The 22,088-nt window shown below is 36.8% G+C and overlaps 1 protein-coding gene across 1 annotated transcript; it reads left to right on the top strand.

Moving 5' to 3' along the window:
- Positions 1-10,755: 10,755 nt before the first annotated feature.
- On the top strand, positions 10,756-16,800 carry LOC104243828 (probable proteasome inhibitor). The gene is made up of 9 exons (XM_009799091.2): positions 10,756-11,050; positions 11,999-12,170; positions 12,363-12,509; positions 12,600-12,686; positions 15,602-15,679; positions 15,797-15,828; positions 15,915-15,978; positions 16,060-16,137; positions 16,484-16,800. Exons 1-9 carry the CDS (start codon positions 10,876-10,878, stop codon positions 16,557-16,559), a joined length of 909 nt encoding a protein of 302 aa, XP_009797393.1. The 5' UTR covers positions 10,756-10,875; the 3' UTR covers positions 16,560-16,800.
- The last annotated feature ends 5,288 nt before the right edge of the window (positions 16,801-22,088 follow it).

Genomic DNA, 22,088 nt, shown 5'->3' with positions numbered 1-22,088 from the left:
AGTGTTTCATCCAAATGTTGCTCGGTGTTGTCAAAGTGTTCTTCAACAACTGGAACAATATTTGGTATTTGTGTGGAAGTAGGCACATTCGTGGGTAATAGAATATTGACCCTCACCTTTTTTATTTCCACACTTTGCTTTTCAACACTCCCACTAACTTCACCATTCTCAATGAATCTTGCATTACCGGTTTCAACAATTCTCGAACTATGGTTTGGACAGTAAAACACATACCCTTTAGATTTCTCTGGGTAACCAATAAAGTAACCACTTACTGTTCGAGAATCTAATTTCTTTTCTTGTGGGTTATAAACTCTAGTTTCCGCTGGGCAACCCCAAACATACAGGTGCCTTAAACTAGGTTTCCTTCCTGTCCATAGTTCAAAAGGGGTCTTTGGAACTGCCTTACTAGGAACCCTATTTAATAAATATACAACGGTTTTAAGAGCATACATCCCCAATGATTTGGGTAATGAGGAATTACTTATCATGCTCCTAACCATATCCATAAGTGTTCGATTGCGTCTTTCTGCAACACCATTTTGTTGAGGTGTTCCTGGCATAGTATACTGTGCACATATGTAATCCAATCTATTAGGATGATGAGTAAAATGGTTTTGTTTACAATCTTTCTTAACTTCATTGGTCGTAAAGAGAATCTATGTGTTGCAACAAAAGGTCTAATAATTTAATTGTAAGTACATTTTCTTTTAGTGAGAGGCGCTGCATTTGGTACAATCCTTTGCCCGTGTCGTGTTCGTCTAATTTCTCTGTCATACATAAGATGGCCTATTCACAAACCTTCATATTTTACCTTTTTTTCTCCTTCATGAGTCAAGCTTTGTCGGGGATAAAGCCTTTTTCTTGTTTCCTCTCGATAATAGAATTTCTTGTTGTTTATTTTTTCTCTAAGTTGGTTTAGTATCTTTTTCTCAAAAAAATAAATTAAAAAAGAGAATTTTTGTCTCTGTGGTAAGTTTCTACCTTTCATATTATTTTTCTTTCCTTTTTTTATCATTTTTTTCCTGATTTTTAGTTATTTCCTTTCATAATTAGATCATTAATTTTTTTTCCTAGCATTATGTAATAGCTACTATTCAGTGAACTTGTTTTCTAGTGACATATTTTAAGATCGATAAACATCAATCGTGCCGATTGGTTATGATATTAGAAGATAACGATTATACGATATGCAAGAATTTGATGATACAGGAGTAACGTTAATGATGCCTTAATGTCATAAATTGATTTGAAACTTTTTTTAAAATTCTTGGACAGTATAGTAATCTGTTTTGGGCTATTAGGTTGGTGAAATTATTTATTGTTTATTTTATATATGTGATCAATGTATATATAGTTTGTTAGTCACCAAAGTGACCAAACTAGATTGTTTAAAGTATTCACATGCATAAAAACTTATGATCTCTATTTTGTGTGTGCACTTATGTTATATAGTTTGTTAGTCACCAAAGTAACCAAACTAGTTTGTTTATGAAAATACGCATACATAAAATTATAGTTTATCCATGAAATTAATGAAATGCCTATAATAAAAATTAGTGGATAAATTAATTTTCACTATTGCTAGAACTTAAGGATTTACCCAAAGGTGAATCAATTATTCTATGAATAGTGAATATGATGAGGTAAATTAATATTCTTAATCAAATATATATTGTCTGTTCAAAGATTGCATATATATTTGGTTAAAAATATTTAATTACCTATTAAAGACTAAATGGCATTTAAATTATGATAGTGTGTCATAGTATCTACCCAAAGGAGAATTGCGATATGCTTTAATTGTTTTGTTGAATCCATATTGATTTGTGAGCATGTATTATCTATTTTACAGCTATTCCTTTTCATTCGCTTGCTTCGTCTGTTACTATGTTCAATGGATTGAACTTCTCTGAATGGCGTGAACAAGTCCAGTTCCACTTAGGTGTGATGGATCTTGACTTGGCTCTGCTGAATGATAAGCCCGCTGCCATTACTGATTCGAGCAGTGCGGATGAGAAGTCTTTCCATAAAGCATGGGAACGCTCTAACAGGCTAAGCCTTATGTTTATGCGAATGAATATTGCCAACAACATTAAGAGTACTATTCCACAAACAGAAAGTGCCAGGGAATACCTGACGTTTGTGGAAGAACGTTTTCGTTCTGCAGATAAGTCTCTCGCTGGTACACTAATGGCTGAACTCACGACCATGAAGTTTGATGGGTCGCGTAGTATGCAAAACCATATCATCGAGATGACTAACATTGCAGCAAGACTTCAGACCTTGGGGATGAAAGTGGATGACTCCTTCTTGGTTCAGTTTATTCTGAACTCGTTACCTCCTGAGTATGGACCTTTTCAAATTAACTATAACACTATTAAGGATAAGTGGAATGTTAGTGAATTGTCCAGTATGCTTACTCAGGAGGAGTCGAGACTTAAGAAACAAGGGAATCATTCAATTAACCTCATGGGTCAAGGAGCTGGTAAAGGACTTAAAGTGAAGGCCAACAAGTTCAAGAAGAAGAAAGCACCTGCTAAAGCTCAACAGGATGCTAACAAGGAACATAAGGCAGATACGTGTCGTTTCTGTAACAAGGAAGGACACTATCAGAAAGATTGCCTGAAACGTAAAGCTTGGTTCGAAAAGAAAGGTACAATTAGTGCTTTTGTATGTTTCGAATCAAATTTAGTAGAAGTTCCTAATAATACTTGGTGGCTTGATTCTGGTGCAACTGCTCATGTATCTACTACGTTGCAGGGATTCCTTACGATCCAAACTACAAATCCAAATAAGGATTTCTTGTTCATGGGAAATCGCATGAAGGCTCCAATTGAAGGCATAGGGACTTATCGTTTGATCATGGAGACTGGACGTCACCTTGATCTATTACAGACTCTTTATGTACCTTCAGTTTCTAGGAATTTGATTTCTCTTTCAAGACTTGATGTTTCTGGATTTGATTTAAAGTTTGGAAATGGATGTTTCAATTTATATAAGAATGCTATTTTTTATGGTTCTGGCTTTCTCAGTGATGGTTTATATAAATTGAAACTCAATATTGCTTTTTCTGAATCTCTTCTTACTGTTCAACATAATGTTGGAATGAAACGTAGTTCACTAGATGAAAGTTCTGCTTACTTATGGCATAGACGTTTGGGTCATATATCCAAAGAAAGGTTAGAAAGATTAGTAAAAAATGGGATTCTTCCGAATCTAAATTTTACTGATCTTACTATGTGTTTGGATTGCATTAAGGGAAATCAAACCAAACATAGTAAGAAAGATGCCACAAGAAGCACCCAGCTTCTTGAAATTATACACACCGATATTTATGGACCCTTTGATGTTCCATCTTTTGATGGAGAGAAATATTTTATCACTTTTATCGATGATTTTTCACGTTATGGATACATCTATTTGCTGAAAGAAAAATCTCAAGCAGCAGATGCTCTCAAAGTGTTTGTTAATGAGGTTGAAAGGCAATTAGATAAAAAGGTGAAAATCATTAGGTCAGATAGAGGTGGTGAATATTATGGAAAATATAATGAATCAGGACAATGTCCATGTCCATTTGCAAAGTTGCTCGAGGAACTTGGCATATGTGCACAGTATACTATGCCAGGAACACCTCAACAAAATGGTGTTGCAGAAAGGCGCAATCGAACACTTATGGATATGGTTAGGAGCATGATAAGTAATTCCTCATTACCCAAATCATTGTGGATGTATGCTCTTAAAACCGCTGTATATTTGTTAAATAGGGTTCCTAGTAAGGCAGTTCCAAAGACCCCCTTTGAACTGTGGACAGGAAGGAAACCTAGTTTAAGGCACCTGCATGTTTGGGGTTGCCCAGCGGAAGCTAGAGTTTATAACCCACAAGAAAAGAAATTAGATTCTAGAACAGTAAGTGGTTACTTTATTGGTTACCTAGAGAAATCTAAAGGGTATGTGTTTTACTGTCCAAACCATAGTTCGAGAATTGTTGAAACCGGTAATGCAAGATTCATTGAGAATGGTGAAGTTAGTGGGAGTATTGAAAAGCAAAGTGTGGAAATAAAAGAGGTGAGGGTCAATATTCTATTACCCACAAATGTGCCTACTTCCACACAAATACCAAATATTGTTCCAGTTGTTGAAGAACACTGTGACAACACCGAGTAACATTTGGATGAAACACTTCATGAAGAAACTAACTCACAAATATCTGACACAAATGAACCACAAGAAATGCCATTAAGAAAATCTCAAAGAGTTAGAAAATCGGCTATTTCGGATGATTATGTGGTTTATTTTCAAGAGTCGGATTTTGACATTGGTCTTAATAAGGATCCGGTTTCATTTTCACAAGCCATAGAAAGTAATGAGTCTGACAAATGGATTGATGCCATGAAGGAAGAGTTAAAATCCATGGAATACAATAAAGTCTGGGATCTTGTTGAATTGCCAGAAAGTTCTAAAAGAATCGGGTGTAGATGGGTCTTTAAGACCAAGCACGATTCAAATGGAAATATTGAGAGATACAAAACTAGACTTGTTGCCAAGAGTTATACTCAGAAAGGAGGCATTGATTATAAGGAGACCTTTTTGTCGGTCTCAAAGAAAAACTCCTTAAGAATTATTATGGCTTTGGTGACTCATTATGATTTAGAATTACACCAAATGGATGTGAAAACTGCCTTTCTTAATGGAGACCTCGAGGAAGAAGTTTATATGGACCAACCAGAGGGTTTCGAAACTAAAGGAAAATGTCAAATGGTGTGTAAACTGAAGAAGTCAATATATGGACTTAAACAAGCCTCATGACAATGGTATATAAAGTTTAATGATACCATAACATCTTTTGGATTTGTGGAAAATACCGTTGATCGGTGTATATACCAAAAGATCAGTGGGAGCAAGTTTATATTTTTAGTCATATATGTTGATGATATTCTACTTGCTGTTAATGATTTAGGTATATTGCGTGAGCCTAAAGATTTTCTCTCTAAGAATTTTGAAATGAAAGATATGGGTGAGGCATCCTATGTGATAGGAATAGAAATATTCCATGATAGATCACAAGGATTATTGGGATTGTCTCAGAAATGCTATATCGAAAGAGTTCTAGAGAGATTTAACATGAATAATTGTTCAGCAGGAATTGTTCCAATTCAAAAAGGGGACAAATTTAGTCTCATGCAATGCCCTAAGAATGTTGTAGAACGAAAGGAAATGGAATCAATTCCTTACTCTTCAATTGTTGGTAGTCTGATATATGCTCAGACTTGCACAAGACCGGATATTAGTTTTGCGGTCGGAATGCTAGGAAGATATCAGAGTAACCCAGGAATTGATCATTGGAAAGCTGCAAAGAAAGTTTTGAGGTACCTGAAAGGAACGAAGGATTACATGCTCATGTATAGGAGATCCAAGCATTTGGTATGGAATACTTTGAAGAGAATAGAATAATATTCTCTCTGAATGTAACTAAGCAGACCATAAATTGTTACATGGGAACCCCTGACAAGGGCTCTAATAAGCTCAACACCAGTAGAGAATCCAAGGGCAAATGGTATGGAATGGAACTTTAGAAGCAGTAGTGGTGAGCTGATTGAGTAATGGGCAAGTGGTATCTCTTTAGAAGCATACACCACTAACTCCTTATCAAATTACTAGCATTATTGCAAGGCTTGCAGTTTGCCGTGGATAACAATTTCGCTCCGCTTGAAGTGATTATTTGCTCGCCATAGAGGTAATAATACATATGATTAACCAGTGGCGGATGTAGTATAGTATCACGGGTTCAACTGAACCCATATTTTTTGATACAGAGTAAAAATTTATTTTTAAAAATTCATTAAAATGACAAAAATAGTAAATATGAACCCACAACTTTAAAAATATAATGGATACAATGCTAAAAATTTAAAAGTTGAACCCATAAAATTTAAATCCTGGATCCGCTTCTGTGATTAACTCAGGGACTTCATTATAACCCTGTCATTTCTGCACGGAGGTCATTGCTAGCAGGGTTGGGGAATCCAGTCGTAAACCACAACTAGCGAGAATCAAATAGGGTAGAAAATATACTACCAAAGGAAGGGGCCTGAAAGCAGGTTTTAGACAACACCACCTCAAGGATTGCATGTAAGTGTTCGTAACACGCAACGGAAGATAATAACAATCTTAGGCAGATCTTTTCATATTTAAAATTTATTTACATGTCAATAGATCGGATCTAAGACGTACCTGGTGAAGAAAGTCTCGTTTCAAATTCTTCGATAGTGCGAAGACTCTATGCGTATCTACACCGAGACCGATCTTTGCTATCAACTCTTTGATCAATGAAACCCGCGAATAAATTGAACGAAAAACTTGTGCTTAAATTTTTCTCAAAAATCTCAACTCAAATTAGAAGAACAAGAAATACTTTTCTTGTAATTATATTTTCTCTCTTGGCTTTGTATTGCACTCTCACTTTCACAAAGTGGGTTTTCTTCTCAAGGAAAAATTGGTAAATTTTCTTCCATCACCCTTTATATAACATCACCTATAAACCCTTTTCATATTTGATTGAGGTAATGATTTACTTAAGGTAAAAGTTTATTTTTATGAAATTTTCAATGGCCGGTTCGAATCCCATTCCATGGGTCTCGTGACAGCCAATTTTTATGGGCATTCCATAAAGTCCAATTTCAAATTGGATTATAAGATCCTTATTAGTATTTAATAGAGAAAAATCATATCCCATTCTTAATGGGTTAAGTCAGCCGCTCGTCCTTTCATGGACTTTATGAGTTAATCCAATTCAAAGTTGGTTTTAACTTATGAGCGTTTTAATTATGAGTATCAAATATATCATATATATTTCAACTAAGAGATATTTCTTGACTTTGTTATGCCTTGAGAATAGTGAGTACTTTGGTTGTGATGCTTAGGCTCAGGTTTTGACTCTTGTAGAAGTACCTTAAATTTTATGATCTTAACTTTGCTTAAGTGCTTTGACTAGAGTGTGTATGAATCCAATCTTGAGTGAGTTATGTGCCATGTGTATGTAAGGTTTTGTGTTATTCTGTGCATTGCATTTGATGCCTAGAACTTGTCATGTGTGTTTGCAAAGCGAAATAGTAGTTTTGTTCACTCTTGGAAGTGATATAGGCATTTTTTTGTTGAGCCAGATATGTATATTTTACCCACATAATTGTATGTATCGTAGTTAACTCCTTTGAGCCTGTAATCATGTTTCTTTGGCAGCCACATTACAAGCCTTACCCATTTGTTTGAATTAACCATCTATTTGAACCATTGTAACCTCTCATGAGCACTTGAATTGTTTATGAACTTTGTAAAGGTTAAAGTGTGTGGTGGTTGGTTTGGCTTTTGAGTGGAACTAATTAAATAAGGAGAAAGGTACACTGTTTTGAAAAAGTAAGTGACACTTGAATTGAAAAAAAATAGTTTGATTGTTGTGAAAAAAAATTCCTTAATAAGTGGTGGCTCTTGATGTAAGTGTGCTTAAAGAAGAATGGGGTAATATACATTGATGTGAAGGCGGAGTTTGGTTTGACATAAGTATGAGATTTGAATGTTAAAGTATATGTATTAAAGTGCTTAGGGAGGTGTAGTCACTCTTATATCTAAATGTATCCTACCCGTCTCCTAGCCTACATTACAACTAAATAAAGTCCTAATTGATCCTAGATTGAATGAGCTCGATTAGTGAAGTAGTACACTACGGGCAAGCTTATGGTGCAACTTTTGTGGCATATGAATGTTATTTCTGAGAGTGAGTGAATTCTTTCTATCTTGAGTTCCTAAGTGTTCTTAAATTTTATTTTGTGGAACTACTCTCTTTTGTTGTGTGAGGGCACTTGATTTATAAAGAAAAGGTAATGTCAGTGACCTCTATGTTAGAGTAAGTGAGTGAGTTGTGAATAATGCGTGGTACTTGTGAGTCAAATCTTGAGGTCAAGATGTTACGCTTTTGTGCTTAGTCTATTTTAAATACTCTTGGTGTGATGAGTTAGGAGAATTGTTTAAAAAGGTCGTGTCTATAAAAAAGTGTAGTTTGATTGTTCGAGGACGAGCAATGGTTTAAGTGTGGGGTGTTGATGATAGGCTATAATTACGTATTTTAGTCGCTTACTACACTCAAATTTACTGCACTTTAATTGAGTTTGAGCTTTAATCGCTAGTGTCTTGCACTAATTGTGTGTTTTATGCCTTGTAGGAGTGATTCCGAGCTATGTAGCTGTTATGGAATGAATTCAAGTGATTTGGAGTTTTGAAGTCTGAGTAAAAGCCCAAGGAATTAAGCGGGGATCGTATTCGGGGATCAACAGATGATAGAGCAACAAAACGAAGAATCGCGTAGGCATATTGCGCATTGTCTAGTAAAATGCACATAACTTTTTGCTTAGAACTCTTTTTGGGCTCCACAATATTGTTGGAAAGCTAACTCAAAGTGCTACAACTTTTATGTTTTATGTTTTTCAAAATTACAAACAGAACAGGGTGAAAAACGCGAGCGAAACCGCGACTGCGGACATGACGCGGCAGAAACAGTAGCCTTGCAATGTACCGCGCTCGGGCCGCGGCAGTCCAGACGTGAAATATTGTCCTTTTTCGCATAGGAGAAGGTATAATTATTTGGGCCCGACCCTACTTGGTATATATACATGGAAAAACGGTATTTTAAGAGGAGGAGAAGTACTTTTGACATAATTTAGACCTAAGGAGGAGAAGAGATCAATTTTTGACACAGATTCGACCTAAGGAGGCAGAGACACAATAAGAGCAAGGCGGCGAATTCTTTTACGAGTTTTTCCTTTCTCTTCCTATTTTTTCATCGTTGGTTATGACTTTTAGTGTTGTACTTTTACATACTATTATGAATAGCTAATTTGTTATCTAGGGTTTTGATAGAACCTTTTGTAGGATAAATTCTTGTTATGTTTTTATATAATTGAGCCGTTGGATTTCTCTACTTGTTTAACTACGTGTTTGTTGTTGTTGATTGAATGGCCATCGATTGACTGTCCTATTTATTATGTGTTGCTTGAGAAAGAGTACATATTTAGGTAGTTGTTGAACAACGTCACTCCTAACGTATGTGAAAAATCAATACAGTGGATTTAAAGGCAGGTTTAGAAATAACAAAGCCTTGACGTGGTCATAATGAGCGGTTAGATAAAGTCAACTAGCGTAGTTCGAGAGAATATGTCTAGTAAATTGTTGTAATTGCTCGAGAGAGAATTACGACACCTAAAGTGCTCACGATCAGTAGAGAATACATTGAAAAAATTGTAGGGAACATAGCTAGAAGGATTCCGACAATTGGGGAAATCATAACTCTAGACCTCCTTAATTTAGTCTCCAATCATTAGTCTAGTTAGTTGATAATTTTATCGTTTTCTAGTACTTGCTAGTTAATTAGTTAGAAATATAAATCTCAATCTTTATAATTTAGAAAATTGTTCAAACTTGTCTTTTTAGTGATATTAAACAGATATAGCTAAACCTTAGTTCTCTGTGGGATTCGAATCCGGACTTTTAGACCGAATTATATTTGCAGCGACCGCTTATCCTTTTTAGGACTAGAGTTGGGCGTGATCAATCAATCACTAATTCTACAAGTATTTAATCGTACTCAATATCCTTTCAACTATCGCCCTAGGGCCATAGGTGTCTAGTATCAAAACACAATAAATAACTTGTCAATTACTATGACGATCTCAGGTCAAAGGAAACTCTTACATCACATTCTTCAAGAGAATATCCTATTGACAGTTTATGGTAATTCTAACCATTAGGAATTATCCAATGAGTCGGTTCAATGATCATATCTCTATATGCATCATCTATCTATGTAATTTAGTTAATGAGATCAACTAATCTTTATCCCATAAAGACGATCACATAAATATTGATCTAATCGGATTACTAATGTCCAAATTAATAATCCTACGATCAAGAACAAATTTAGATTAAATTATAAGAAACTTCACTCTCATTATCATGATCTCCATCACAATGTCAAGTCTCAAAATTTAATCAAGGACCTTATCAAATTAATCAAGCAATTAATAACAATGATAAAAGAATATCAAATGCCATATATATTTTATATCAAATAACGTTCACAAAAATATAGTTTAAATCATCAAATGTGAGATTGAATCTAGGGCATATCTACCATATCCATAACAACACCACTATTTTCGTAGTTCCTTTTGTGTTTGCAAATAAAGCACTATAAGCAGATATTCTAGGAGCTAACTTTTTGAGAAACACTTCACAATGTAATAGCGTAAATATAGCAATAGACTACTCTCGATTTGTGGGCAGCGTAACACTACCTAAACTCATAATTTTTTATTTTATCTATAAGTATATCCAAGTAACCAAAAAAAAGTAAATATCTTATATAATGTGTCATATCTTCTAACTCTACTTATCGTTTTTAATTTTGGAGAAGGAGATTAAATAATTTGTATTAACTTACCCAATTATATAATTAGCGCAAGACAATTTAGGGGGAAAATAGCAACATTACAATTTGAGCTGGTGATTACAATTTACATATATAAGTAGGACTTAATTTGACATTTTAAACTTTATTTTCAGCCAAATGCCACAATATAAAATGAAACAGAGTAATTGTCAAATTTGATAGTCGGAGGACCAAATTGCATTATGTACAAAGTTCGAGAGACGGAGACTCAAGTCGGTGCGGGATACATATATTGGCTGCTAGTACTAGAATAACTCGGGTTTTCCTTTTCATTTGGTCATTTCTTCTTCTACAAGACTACAAAGCGCTAGAAGTTGTTCCACTCATCCGAAATCGCATAAACACTACTCTCTTCTTCTCACATTATTCCGATAACAATGTCGACGGAGCAATCGGTTATGGCAGTAATACGGGCCTCAAGGCCCACTTTCCGCCAGGCCCACGATAAGGTAGCTTTCGCGGTGCACGCTGCGTTCCTAGCTTCTGGGTTTGTTCTCCACGCCACTGGGCCTTCCGCCTCCACCGATGACGCTCTCTCTTCCTCCTCCGCTGGTACGTTTTTCTCGTATTTTAAGTTTTCAGCTTTCCCATTTTTTCTTTGATTTTAAGGTGTAGTATTATTTGAATTTTTGGTATTGGGTTTTTGATATTCCTGCTGCAACTTTAGAATTGTGAGTATTATTTCGTACAATGACGAAGCCAGGAATTTACTCAAGGGTGTTCAAGCTTGAAAGAAGTGAAAAATATTCTCCGAGAAAGAGTGTTCAATTTATATACTTCTAAAATCTTATATTTTACCTATATACACGTAGTGTAATTTTTTGATGAAGGGTGCCTTTATAACATGTAGCTTCACCCATGATTTTGTATATTTCTTGAGCCATAGTATTAGTGCTGGTGATTGTTCTTATTTAGAAGTTTATGGTTTTGGTCAATAATGAATATTTTTTAAAAAAGAGAGGCTATTTTGTCCCAGGCCTTTGGTCTAGTGGTAAGAATGCAGCACGTGATGTGTGGGGGTTAGGTGCACGTCACAATTCGGATCCCGTTGTAGATAAAAGCTTGGTATTTTAGTGGAGAAGGATAGAGGGGCAGGCCCATTTATCCACGAGTTTTGAGCCGTGCTTTACTTATTTCTTATTCCTAAAGACTAGAATTGAGAAACTTTACTAGTATTTGATAAAGATGAATAGACGAACTTTATAGAGAAACACGCACCAGAAGAGATTACTGCATTTTAGTCTGTCCTAATCTAGTTAAAACAGAAAGAAGAGGAGTATCTGCCTTTTAAAGTCCTGTTCCTTTGTACATCTGTGTGGGTGTCAATGATTATTGGAAACTTCAGTTTCTGTTGATATGCAATTATTTTCGCTTCCACCTTTTCTTTTGCAGTCTGTTTCTGAGATTTTCAGGTTATTTCAGATAAACTTCTGTGTAATTAGGAATGATTAGGATGCATCATATGTATTTGCAATGATTGTGTCTATTTCTTTTGAGTAGATGAGGTAGGGATTGATCATTGGAATGAATTTGAGGATAGTTATGCCTTTGTGTATTCAAAGCCTGAGAAGAGCTCCAAAAAGGTGTTGGTGAAGTGCCTTGCAATGAACAATAAGCTGCTTATAGATACACTCAGGGATGGCGATAATGAGCCTCTTCATCTTGAGCTAAGGTAAGTTCCTTTCTTTTGTTACATCAACAACCCTCCAGCTCTGCATTATGACCCCTAAACCAGTGCAAGGAGAAAGTACCTTTTTTCCCTTCCGTTGCTAGTTGAAAAAGGGAATATGTTCTGAGTGTTCCGTTATTTTTTTGATTTGTAACTTTCTGAGTGTTCTAATTGGTCCATCTTGCTAATTTGCAGCGTCGAGGACTACATTGTCGAAGATGGGGGAACGAATTACAATGCCCAGTTCAAGAATTTGGGTAAGCTGGTAGGTGAACTAAACAAAGAAGTCCTTAGCAAATATAGTGGTTCTTCTGTGGTGAATTCGTCTACTCAGACTTCAAGGTACGTGCCATTGGTTTGTTTTTCAACTTGTAATTTGGACTTTGGAGATGTGACAAATTAAATTCATAAGTTACAATTCCCTGTATGCAGTTCTGGAAAAGGAGGACTCGAAGACCAACCTAGTGCTGAGCGCAGATCTGATTACCCGTATCAGCCTGGAAGTTCTTTTCCCTCAGGGTAATGCCAAATAAAAGAGATTTGTTCTTATTCCTGTCAATAATTATTGATATATACCTTGATATGTAGCTTATTGGTTGCTCATACCTAGATAGGTGCAGTAGATCAACACATTTTCAGAATGTCACTTTATATGAATTGCATCATCATATTATGTGAGGTATGATTGTATGATGCTCCTCTACCTTGGTATTTTCAACTTGAGATGCATATACCTTGAAAAAGATGAGAAAATGGAAGGATTCCAAGGTATAGGTTTTTGTTAGAGGTGAAAGATGGAGAGCTGCCACTCTCCTCCTCGCCTCCTCTCGAATCCCTGTACTTGTTCCATCTGTATGACCTTGGATTATGTACTTTCTTCCCTTTCCTTTAGGTCTCGGGAGGGGTGAACTGATTGGGAGAAGACAACCTAGCCTGCTAGCCCTAGATACTATTCACCTCAAAGTACACGTTTCAAGGGGCCATACCTTGGCTCTATACCTAGCTGGCAATGCCTCTTTTTCAATTTCTCATAATAGTTGTTCCTTTAGCTATTTGAGCTACACTGACACTAGCATGCACTCCGGGCTTTCCTTGTTCCCAGACTTTGTGATGTGAAAAGGCTTGGCTTTTTTGAATCTTCCAAGCAGGCCATTCTTTCCCCACATGATTGTTCCTTCATGGACGCTCCTAATTTCAAGGACTAGAGAGATCTAGATTTTCAAGATCCGACAACAAAAGGGCTCGAAGGACTACAGTATGGCATTCTTACTTTAATTCAACTTGTAAAGATGGAGATTCCATAAGGAAAAAAGAGGCACTGGACATGCCACAAAACATAAGAATCAGAATGTTGAAGTGAATCATCAATGTTGGAAGAACTTGAAAGTGGTTTTACTTTCTCACCCGATGTCAACAAAACTGGAATAGATGAAAGGCAATGGATCAATTATATACCAAGAAAGAGCACGTCCGGCGCCTGCCCCAAATGAAATAGCTTCCCCTGCCCCTGTCGTCTCCTTTCCATGTCAAAAAGATGAGATCATAGGGGGTGGCAGTGTAGAAAGCATCCAACAATGGCCTTTGACTTTGAAGAGAACAACCCCTCCTTCTGCTGAGGTCATACATCATAGAACAGAACCGAATTGAAGCCGAAGACCTATTCGAGGTCAAGGTCGTTCTCAAGGTCATGTCTGGCCTTGATCCGGAAGGAGATTGGACGGGAGGGGAAGCTCGGGCCTTCGAGAATCTGCGTATCACCACGGGACAAGTCTCCTTCAAATTCTGCAGTATACCTTTTTTTTTATAAGAATTCTGCAGTATGCCTTTGTAAGCTCTAGGAGTTGAAGTTCATATTTTAACTGCAGTCAACGCCTAATCAGATAGACCGTTACTGCTCAAAATCTAACTCGAAATAGGGGGCCCTGTGGAGGGAATATAACTGTTTCCCCTCATGTTCCATCCACAGGCCAGATGTGGCATGAATCTACTTGGGTGTCATCTGTTGTCGTCTTCCCACTTAATAAAATTCTGGAGCTGACATGGTAATTCCATCTCGGAATAGTCTCTCATCTTTCTCTTATCAAGACCTATATCCTTTACATACAACTAGCTTAATCATTTGGGATGTCAACCTTACACTAGCAGTATTTTGGTATTCCTTGATGCCTTACTCACCTCTCTCATCTCTATGTTGATCCTCGAGGGAGATCGCTCAGCTAGATCCTTGAACAATACCCCTCTCGACTGCTGTTGGAGCTATAGCAGTGCTGACTTGCTCTCTCTATTTTTCCCTGCCTTTTCCTCTTGTTCTGGCTCAGCTAGCCAAGCGGTTATCCTCCTTCTATTCGTTTGGCTTTTGTCTTAGGTTGGGGTCTCTGAAGAGGAGAGCTTTTGATTATCCTTTCTGTAAGAGATCCCCACCCATTTTTCTTCTTTATATGGCAGTTATACTTTTATCATTTGAGGAGTCACTCCCAACACCCCCCTCCCGCACCCTACTACTTTCGCAACCTATGTTGCAGGCTCGTCCCATAGGTACTGTGGTGGTGGTAGGATTAAATTTCCTCATAAAAAGCCTTTCATCCTGCATCTCAGAAAATAATTTTAGGCGCTCAAGGATGTTTCTGTTCAAAGTTGGGATGTATTTGCTCCCCTGTCAGACTGGCAGGCTTTTCAAACACTTCCAAGTCAAGCTCAATGCTCTGTTTTCCTTCTGTATTTTCTCATACAAAGTCCTTGCATAAATCTTCTACTCCTCTTAAGCAATTGCAGTGATTTTCTTCTCTTCCACTCTTTTAACAACTTCTTTTAGTGCCTCTCTTTCTGAGATTATATTAGACCAAATAAAATGAAACCCACAAGGGTGTGTTTCTAGTGTTGTTATTCAAGGGTTATTTGAGGGTTATGCTATTTTGCTAAGTATTCAGATTTAGTTCATTTGTGGGCCTAAGTATGTGATTTGGTGATGAGCTGTTAATGGTCAGCTGTGGCAGTTATCAGTAGATTTTATAGGAAATAGATGGAAAAATTGAGAAGAACAGAAAAGAAAGCAGGTTCTTAGTATAAGTTGCGTGGATAATTTTCTCAACGGAAATCAGATTAGGGATCAAGGGATGGAGGAGCAGGCAGACAGATAAATATGCGATTTATCTCTTTAGTTTCTGAGAGGAGGGTAATTTATACTCAGTAGTTAGGTTGCGGTAGGAGAGATCCCTTATGGTGGGACAGATTGTTCTCGAATTCTGGGTAGCATGTTCTAAAGTCACCAGAAATATGTGTAGTATTGGTTGTTGACATCCCCCCCTCACGCGCACACACAGGCGTTTTAACTTGCCCATCGCAAAATTTTGTGAAGAGTTTCAAGCTCTGATATCATGTTTAATCGGAAGTGGTGGCACAGAATTTTTACTTCCTACATTACATGGATTATACAGATATGTGGTTCCTCCCATTCCTGGCTCTGGTGGCAGTGATCTTTTCCCTGGGCCTGGTGCTGGAGTTTACCCAACCAGGTTTGATATCTTTTTGTGTTTTCCCCTCTCATGTTGAATGGCACTTGCCAGTTGGTGTATTCTGATTTGTATACATGCTAATCTTGTCTTTCCACCATCCCTTTTCTGTCATTGTAGAGGCGGCCCAGGAGGTGGGAGCATGCTTGTAGGTGTGTGACTAGTTTTGTCTTGGTTCAGATAAGGAAGTCCTAATTTTGTCTTTTGCCAACTGAGCTCTTTATGTTTTATGATGCAGGGCCTAATGACCCTCGCTTTTTTGGTGGAATGGGTGGGGATCCTCATTTACCTGGAGGACTGCCGTAAGTCTCTCTCTTTCTCTCTCATTTCAAAGATGGGAAGTGCATATTGTAAGATTGATTTTATTTGGTCTTTTCAAACAGGGGTGTTCCACCAGGTGCTCGTTTTGATCCGTATGGACCACCAGATGTTCCTGGCTTTGAGCCAGGTCGCTTTATCAGGTACTATGATGCATATCTCCTGTCGGTTAGTTTTAGATGAAATTCTGTTCTTCCCATCTAGTGTTTACTTGTTAGATGTAAACACAAAATTGATAGAGCAAGGCTTAATCTCTAAATCTCTATTTTGGTGCCTTATGCCGTTGTCCTTGAAAAACTAAGTGTACATCTCAAGTGCTCTTCTATTGGGTAAGCACGACGTAAAAATCTGTTGTTTGCAAATTATTTTGTTGAGTGAAAATAATCCAGCTTTGCAAGTTGCTTCTGGAAAAGGAAACAAGTTATTTCAGCTCTGCGACTTCTGTTTCTTTGTTCCTCTTTACTAATTTCATTTTAAAATTACATGCAGGGACCCGAGGAGGCCGGGAGGTGGAAGGCCTCATCCAGATCTGCCGCATTTTGGCGGAGATTCTGACTTTATATAGGAGTTGTGACTTTTGTGTTGTGAAAGACAAGTTAGATACATTCACTTTGGTGTTCTTTTTTTGCTTCTTTCTCCCTGATTTGTTCTCCTTGTCTTGTATATTGCGGATTTAGTGCCTGGTTGGTCAACGAGGTGTATATATGTCTTGCCAGCTTTAAATATACCTACGTTACAATTTCGTTGGCCAGGATTCATGTTACTTGGTTTTGTTCATATTCTCACTGCTTTGCGTGGTGTTGTGACATCCCTTTGTCAATATGCTGTCTTGTAGAGGCTTATCGCTCCATTCATTGGTCTAAGCAAAATTCATTTAGATATGCTATCAAGAAGGAAAGTAACTCTTTCTTAACTTGAGAAATCTTACGTGTAGTAATCTGCTCTCCTCATTGAACTCTTGCTGCAATTCTATAAGCCTTTTCTGCGAAATATAGTTTGAGAATACTGCTTTTGGAGACAATTTCAGCTAAATTGCCAAGAGGAATTGGTAGTAGTGGACTTGGCTGTAATCTTCTCAAAGCTGGTTGGGAATCGATAAGAAATTGAATGGGCATTCAAGTTTGGATTCAATTTGTCTAAGATAAAGCCATTCCTATAATAATTAATATTTTTGTGTGGAAGCTCTTATCAGACTTTGTATGTGGTTCTCCTTCGTAAGTAAGAAAGAGGACGGGCATTAAAAGTTTAAAACTAACATGTTAAAAAAGAAAAAGAAAAATAGAAGTTAAAGTGAAGACTTCGAAAAAAAGAGAGGAGACTTCGTAGACCCAGGAAAACAAAACGACAAACGGCGTAGAAAAGATATGAATAAAATTAAATGTGTTTAATACCATCCTGATGGGAAGCATTAGCAATTTTGGACTGTCAATTCTTTATGCAATTTCGGCAAAATCAATAGAATATGAAAAGAAACGAACTGCAGAACAGCTTGTGGGCGAGCCGGAGTGATTATCGGGCATGACTAGAAATCATGTGGGCTCTGCGCGCAGGTTTTTGTCCAATTTTATAGTAAAAGGCGCTCTAGTTAGTCGCTCCCATTTGATTTATATCCATTTTTTTTTAAAAAAGAAATTTAATTTGTACCCATTTTTTAAACAACTTTAGCCCCTTTCTTCTCCTTCGTTTTCTTCTTCTTCTTCTTCTATGGCTAAGCTTAATACTAATTGGGTACAGAAATCAAGGGACCTATATTATCAACCTGGGAAAATTTCACATTTTATGAAAGTATAAAGAATCCAAGCGATAAGACAACAGACAAAAAAAGAAAACCATGAAACCCCCAAGTTCGCAGCTTCCACAAGTCCAGAACAATAGAAAAAAAGGTGATTAATTACTGATTAATCTAGCAGGCGTTGAAGATAATATTTTGTAATGAACTCAATTGAAATAAGGAAAATAAACGACAATAATGGAAATAGACTTGTTCTTCCTTTTATGTTTTGGTTAGAGATGTAAAAAGTTGTTGAGAATTGATAAAGTAAACGTGGTCTTATGGATTCAACTTCAGCTTATATAGTGCTGAAGTTTTTACAAATGAACTAAATAACTTAGCATCTTCTGCTGAAGTTTTTGAAAAAGCTTATCCATGACAAAAAGATTTCAGCACTAAATGCTTAAGTTCAGCAATAGAGAACAAAACTTAAGCGGACACAAGTTAAAACGTGACCCAAAAAGCAGGTATAGATGCAGATGCTCCAATTTTATATACTACCATTTATTTATTTCTTGGATTAAATCATTTGTTGTCATCATTCTGAATTTACTGCATATTTCACCGTTTCTTCTTAGTCATTCCAATATATATTCACTATACTAATTGGAGCATAAAGAAAATTTAATTTCCTGTCATTGGAGTGTCTGTGAAAATGATCAATCAGATATGATGAATTGATTGTTGATAACTTAAGTTAGATGACTATAATAAATTGAAAAATCAATAAAGTTTTTTTTTTTTTTATTACTAATACTTTTGGGGTTCCTAGGGAAAAGACTTTATACAGAAAATAAGAGCTTTAGCTAGATGATAAGCTAATTAATTTTGCAAGGGAAACGAAATTATAATCAAGTGGAGTATAGAAATTCTATTTATTTGTAGGTATGTGTATTAGTACAAGGCACGGGGCAGTGATGAAGCTAGGAATTTACTCAACAGTGTTCAAATTTGAAAGAAGTGAAAAAAATCTCCGAGAAAGAGTATTTAATATATATTATATACCTCTAAAATATAATATTTTACCATATATACAGTGTAATTTTCCGACAAAAGGAATCAGTTCACCACCCTTTACAACATGCAGCTTCGCCCATGCTTGGGGGGGGTAAGAGGGCGGTTTGATCTAGAAAACCAACTACTACTATAAGAAAAGGAAAGTTCCTACTAATTTAACAAACAAATAATTACGTATGAACATTGGACCTTTTCGAAACGTGTGGGTCGGGCTTTTCTGTCGTATTGTACACTCTCTCATCTCTAGAAGCTCACATTATACCTTTCAAGTTTCAATCAAACTAGAGGAAAACAGCCATCTTTCTAGATTTAAAAATGACTTTATCCATTGCTTTATTTAAACTCACTTTCCTTTAAATTCTACACAAGGAACATCTAAGAACCTGCATGTATACAATTTGTCTTCTGCGTTTACAACCATTAGCATATAATAGTTAGGCTGTGTTTCCCAAAGTCTGAAACCCAAAAAAAAAAACATAACATGTCATCATCTAAGGTTTATTTGCTCTTGCTATCACTTTTGGTTATCAATTTCTCATTCCAAGAAAAATCAAGATTTGGACTTGCTGATGCAGCAAGACCAATTTCTCTACAATCCCAGAATAGTAAGTTTTCCTCTTCAGTAGAGTATTTGAAGATGTTTCAGACTCTTGGAATGGTTTGCAAGTGTTGTGATGGTGTAGATTCTGGAGAAGGTAGAAAGCAAGATTTGTGTAGTGCTACTTGGAATGGTTCTTGCTCCAATCTTCAGTGTTTTCCTTGGAAATTCAAATGATACTCTGATGTATTTTGATTTAATTTGTGTACAAGAGGGTTTTTGCTTTGTATATATACTATTCATAGAGATCATTCATTAGCCACGCTGCTGGCCAATTCTTTTTTGCTTATTCGATTTATCATTCGTACCTATAGTTTACTGGCTCAATTAATCAGAATTCATGTAGGTCCATTAAGGGAGTAAAACACGTTCTTTATGAAGAAATTCTCAATTCTTATAGGTCAAATCCTAAAATTTTGGTTTAAGAATGGAGGAAAACCTACCATGCTACCTATACATATACTCAGTAACTTTCCCACCTAGTAAGCAAAGTGGAGTACGTGATAATACGTCGTCTGTATGATTCTTTTTATATATAAAAAGTGCAATAAAAATAGTGTGGGATTCTTATTGAAGCATATACTTGAGGTGGTGTAGGGGGGACGATTTTAGATCGGACTCCCTAACCCAAAAAAAAAGTGCCATTTAGTAAAAATGCAAAAGTTGTAAGTTGTCTCTTTCATTTATCTTTTCACTCCAAAACGTCCAAATAAGAGAAGAGAAAGATTTTCGATATATTTTGGGCGGCATCTAACTGAGCTTTTGACCTAATTTTGCTTCTAGAAACTCAAATTATTGTATTCAAGGTTAGATAGCACAAGTTCTTCCCTCCGTAATGACAGTAACATATTACCTTGATTATAAGGAGGTGTCCTGTGGAATTGGTCTTCAAATAATTATATTTTACTAAGTTTCTTTATGGGTAGGAATTACCTTTGATTATTTCAGGCAAACTCTACTTGCAAATAGAAGCACATTTGACGAATCAATAGTATCTAATAACTCTAAAATATCATCTTTCCCCGTGGAGATAGTTCAATCATCCAAATAATAACTATCTAAAACGTAGCGTGAAGGATTTCAATTTAGTGGCTTTCAGGCCATATCTACCAGTTGGGCCATCCCTTATCCCCGGTTAATTGGCCTCCACGAAGTGGTCTTATTTATGAATCTAAATAAATATCGATAAATGTTTGGCTTGTCTTACTCTTTTTCACTTCAATTTTTTTTAACAAAAAATCATCTTTCACTTCAATTAAGAAAAAATAGATCAGTCTTATCCTTATAATAACTTAAAGACAGACATGAAGGAAAACTATTTTATTATAACTCTCTCCATGTTCTCTACAATTCTCACAAATCTCCACACTTAAAATAAGCTATCAATACTTATAATAATATGAAACCTATTTCAACTAGAAACATAAAAACTTATTCCTATATTTATTCTAACAGCGAATTGTAACGACCTGGCCGGTCGTTTCATGAGTTACCGCTCTGTTTCCCCCATTTCTACTTCCTTGTGTGTTGTTCAGCTGTATTTTATCATATCGTGTTGGTTGTGTTGTGTTCGGAGTGATCTTAGAGTGGAATGAGACACTTAGTCTCTTTTGAGTAAGCTTAGGTTGGAAAAGTCAACCGGATGTTGACTTATGTGTCAAATGTCTCGGATGTAAATTTTGATGGTTCAGATAGCTCTGTTAGGTGATTTTGAACTTAGGAGCATGTTCGGAATGTAATTTGGAGGTCCGCGGTAGATTTAGGCTTGAATTGGCGAAATTGGAGTTTTGGCATTGGTCGGCAGTGGAAATCTTGATATCGGGGTTGAATTGGAATTCCAGAAATTAGAGTAGGTCTGTTGTGTCATTTGCGACGTGTGTGCAAAATTTCAGGTCATTCGGATGAGGGTTGATAGGTTTTTACACCGTTTGCGGAATTCGAAAGTTTTGAAATCCTTAGGCTTGAATCCGAAGGTGATTGATGTTTGATGTTGTTTCGAGTGCTCCGAAGGTTGGAACAAGTTTGAATAGAGGTATGTGACTTGTTAGCGTGTTTGGTTGAGGTCCCGGGGGCCTCGAGATGGATTTGGGTGGTTGACGGAAGGTTTGGAGTGGAATAGGAGTTGCAGATTTTGCTGCTTCTGTAGTTTCCGCACCTGCGGATTAGGGACCGCAGGTGCGATGATCGCAGGCACGGGGAGATGACCGCAGGAGCGGATAGTGTCGCAGGAGCAGACGGTTAACTGCACCTGCGAGCCCGTAGGTGCGAGGCCTTGGGCGTAGGTGTGGAAGTTGGTTCTCTTAAGTGGAAACCGCAGAAGTGGAGAATTTCCGCAGAAGCGGTATCGCAGGTGCGATTATGGGACCGCAGGTGCGGAATCCTTGGAGCAGAAACTATAAAAGCTTCCCTTCGCGATTTTCTGCCTTATTTCGCCATTTATGTTCGGGCTTGGAGCTTTTTGAGAGGAATTGAAGAGGGATTCGAGGGGTAATACTTGGAGGTAAAGTTTTTGAACTCAATACTCGATTCTATGGTGATTTCTAACTGATTAGACATGAAATTTGTGGAAAAATTGGGGATAAATTGGAGAAATTAGGGCTTATAATTGGAGAGTTTAAATTGGGAATTTGAGAGGCCATTTGAGGTCCGAATTCGATGTTTTTGGTACGCATGGACTCGTGGGAGGATAAGGATTCTAATGATGTAAT

Source organism: Nicotiana sylvestris, chromosome 7 (genome assembly GCF_000393655.2).
Source record: "Nicotiana sylvestris chromosome 7, ASM39365v2, whole genome shotgun sequence".
Taxonomy (NCBI): Eukaryota; Viridiplantae; Streptophyta; class Magnoliopsida; order Solanales; family Solanaceae; genus Nicotiana; species Nicotiana sylvestris.
Note: the sequence above shows the minus strand (reverse complement) of the source record. Positions and strands in the feature narration are given on the sequence as shown.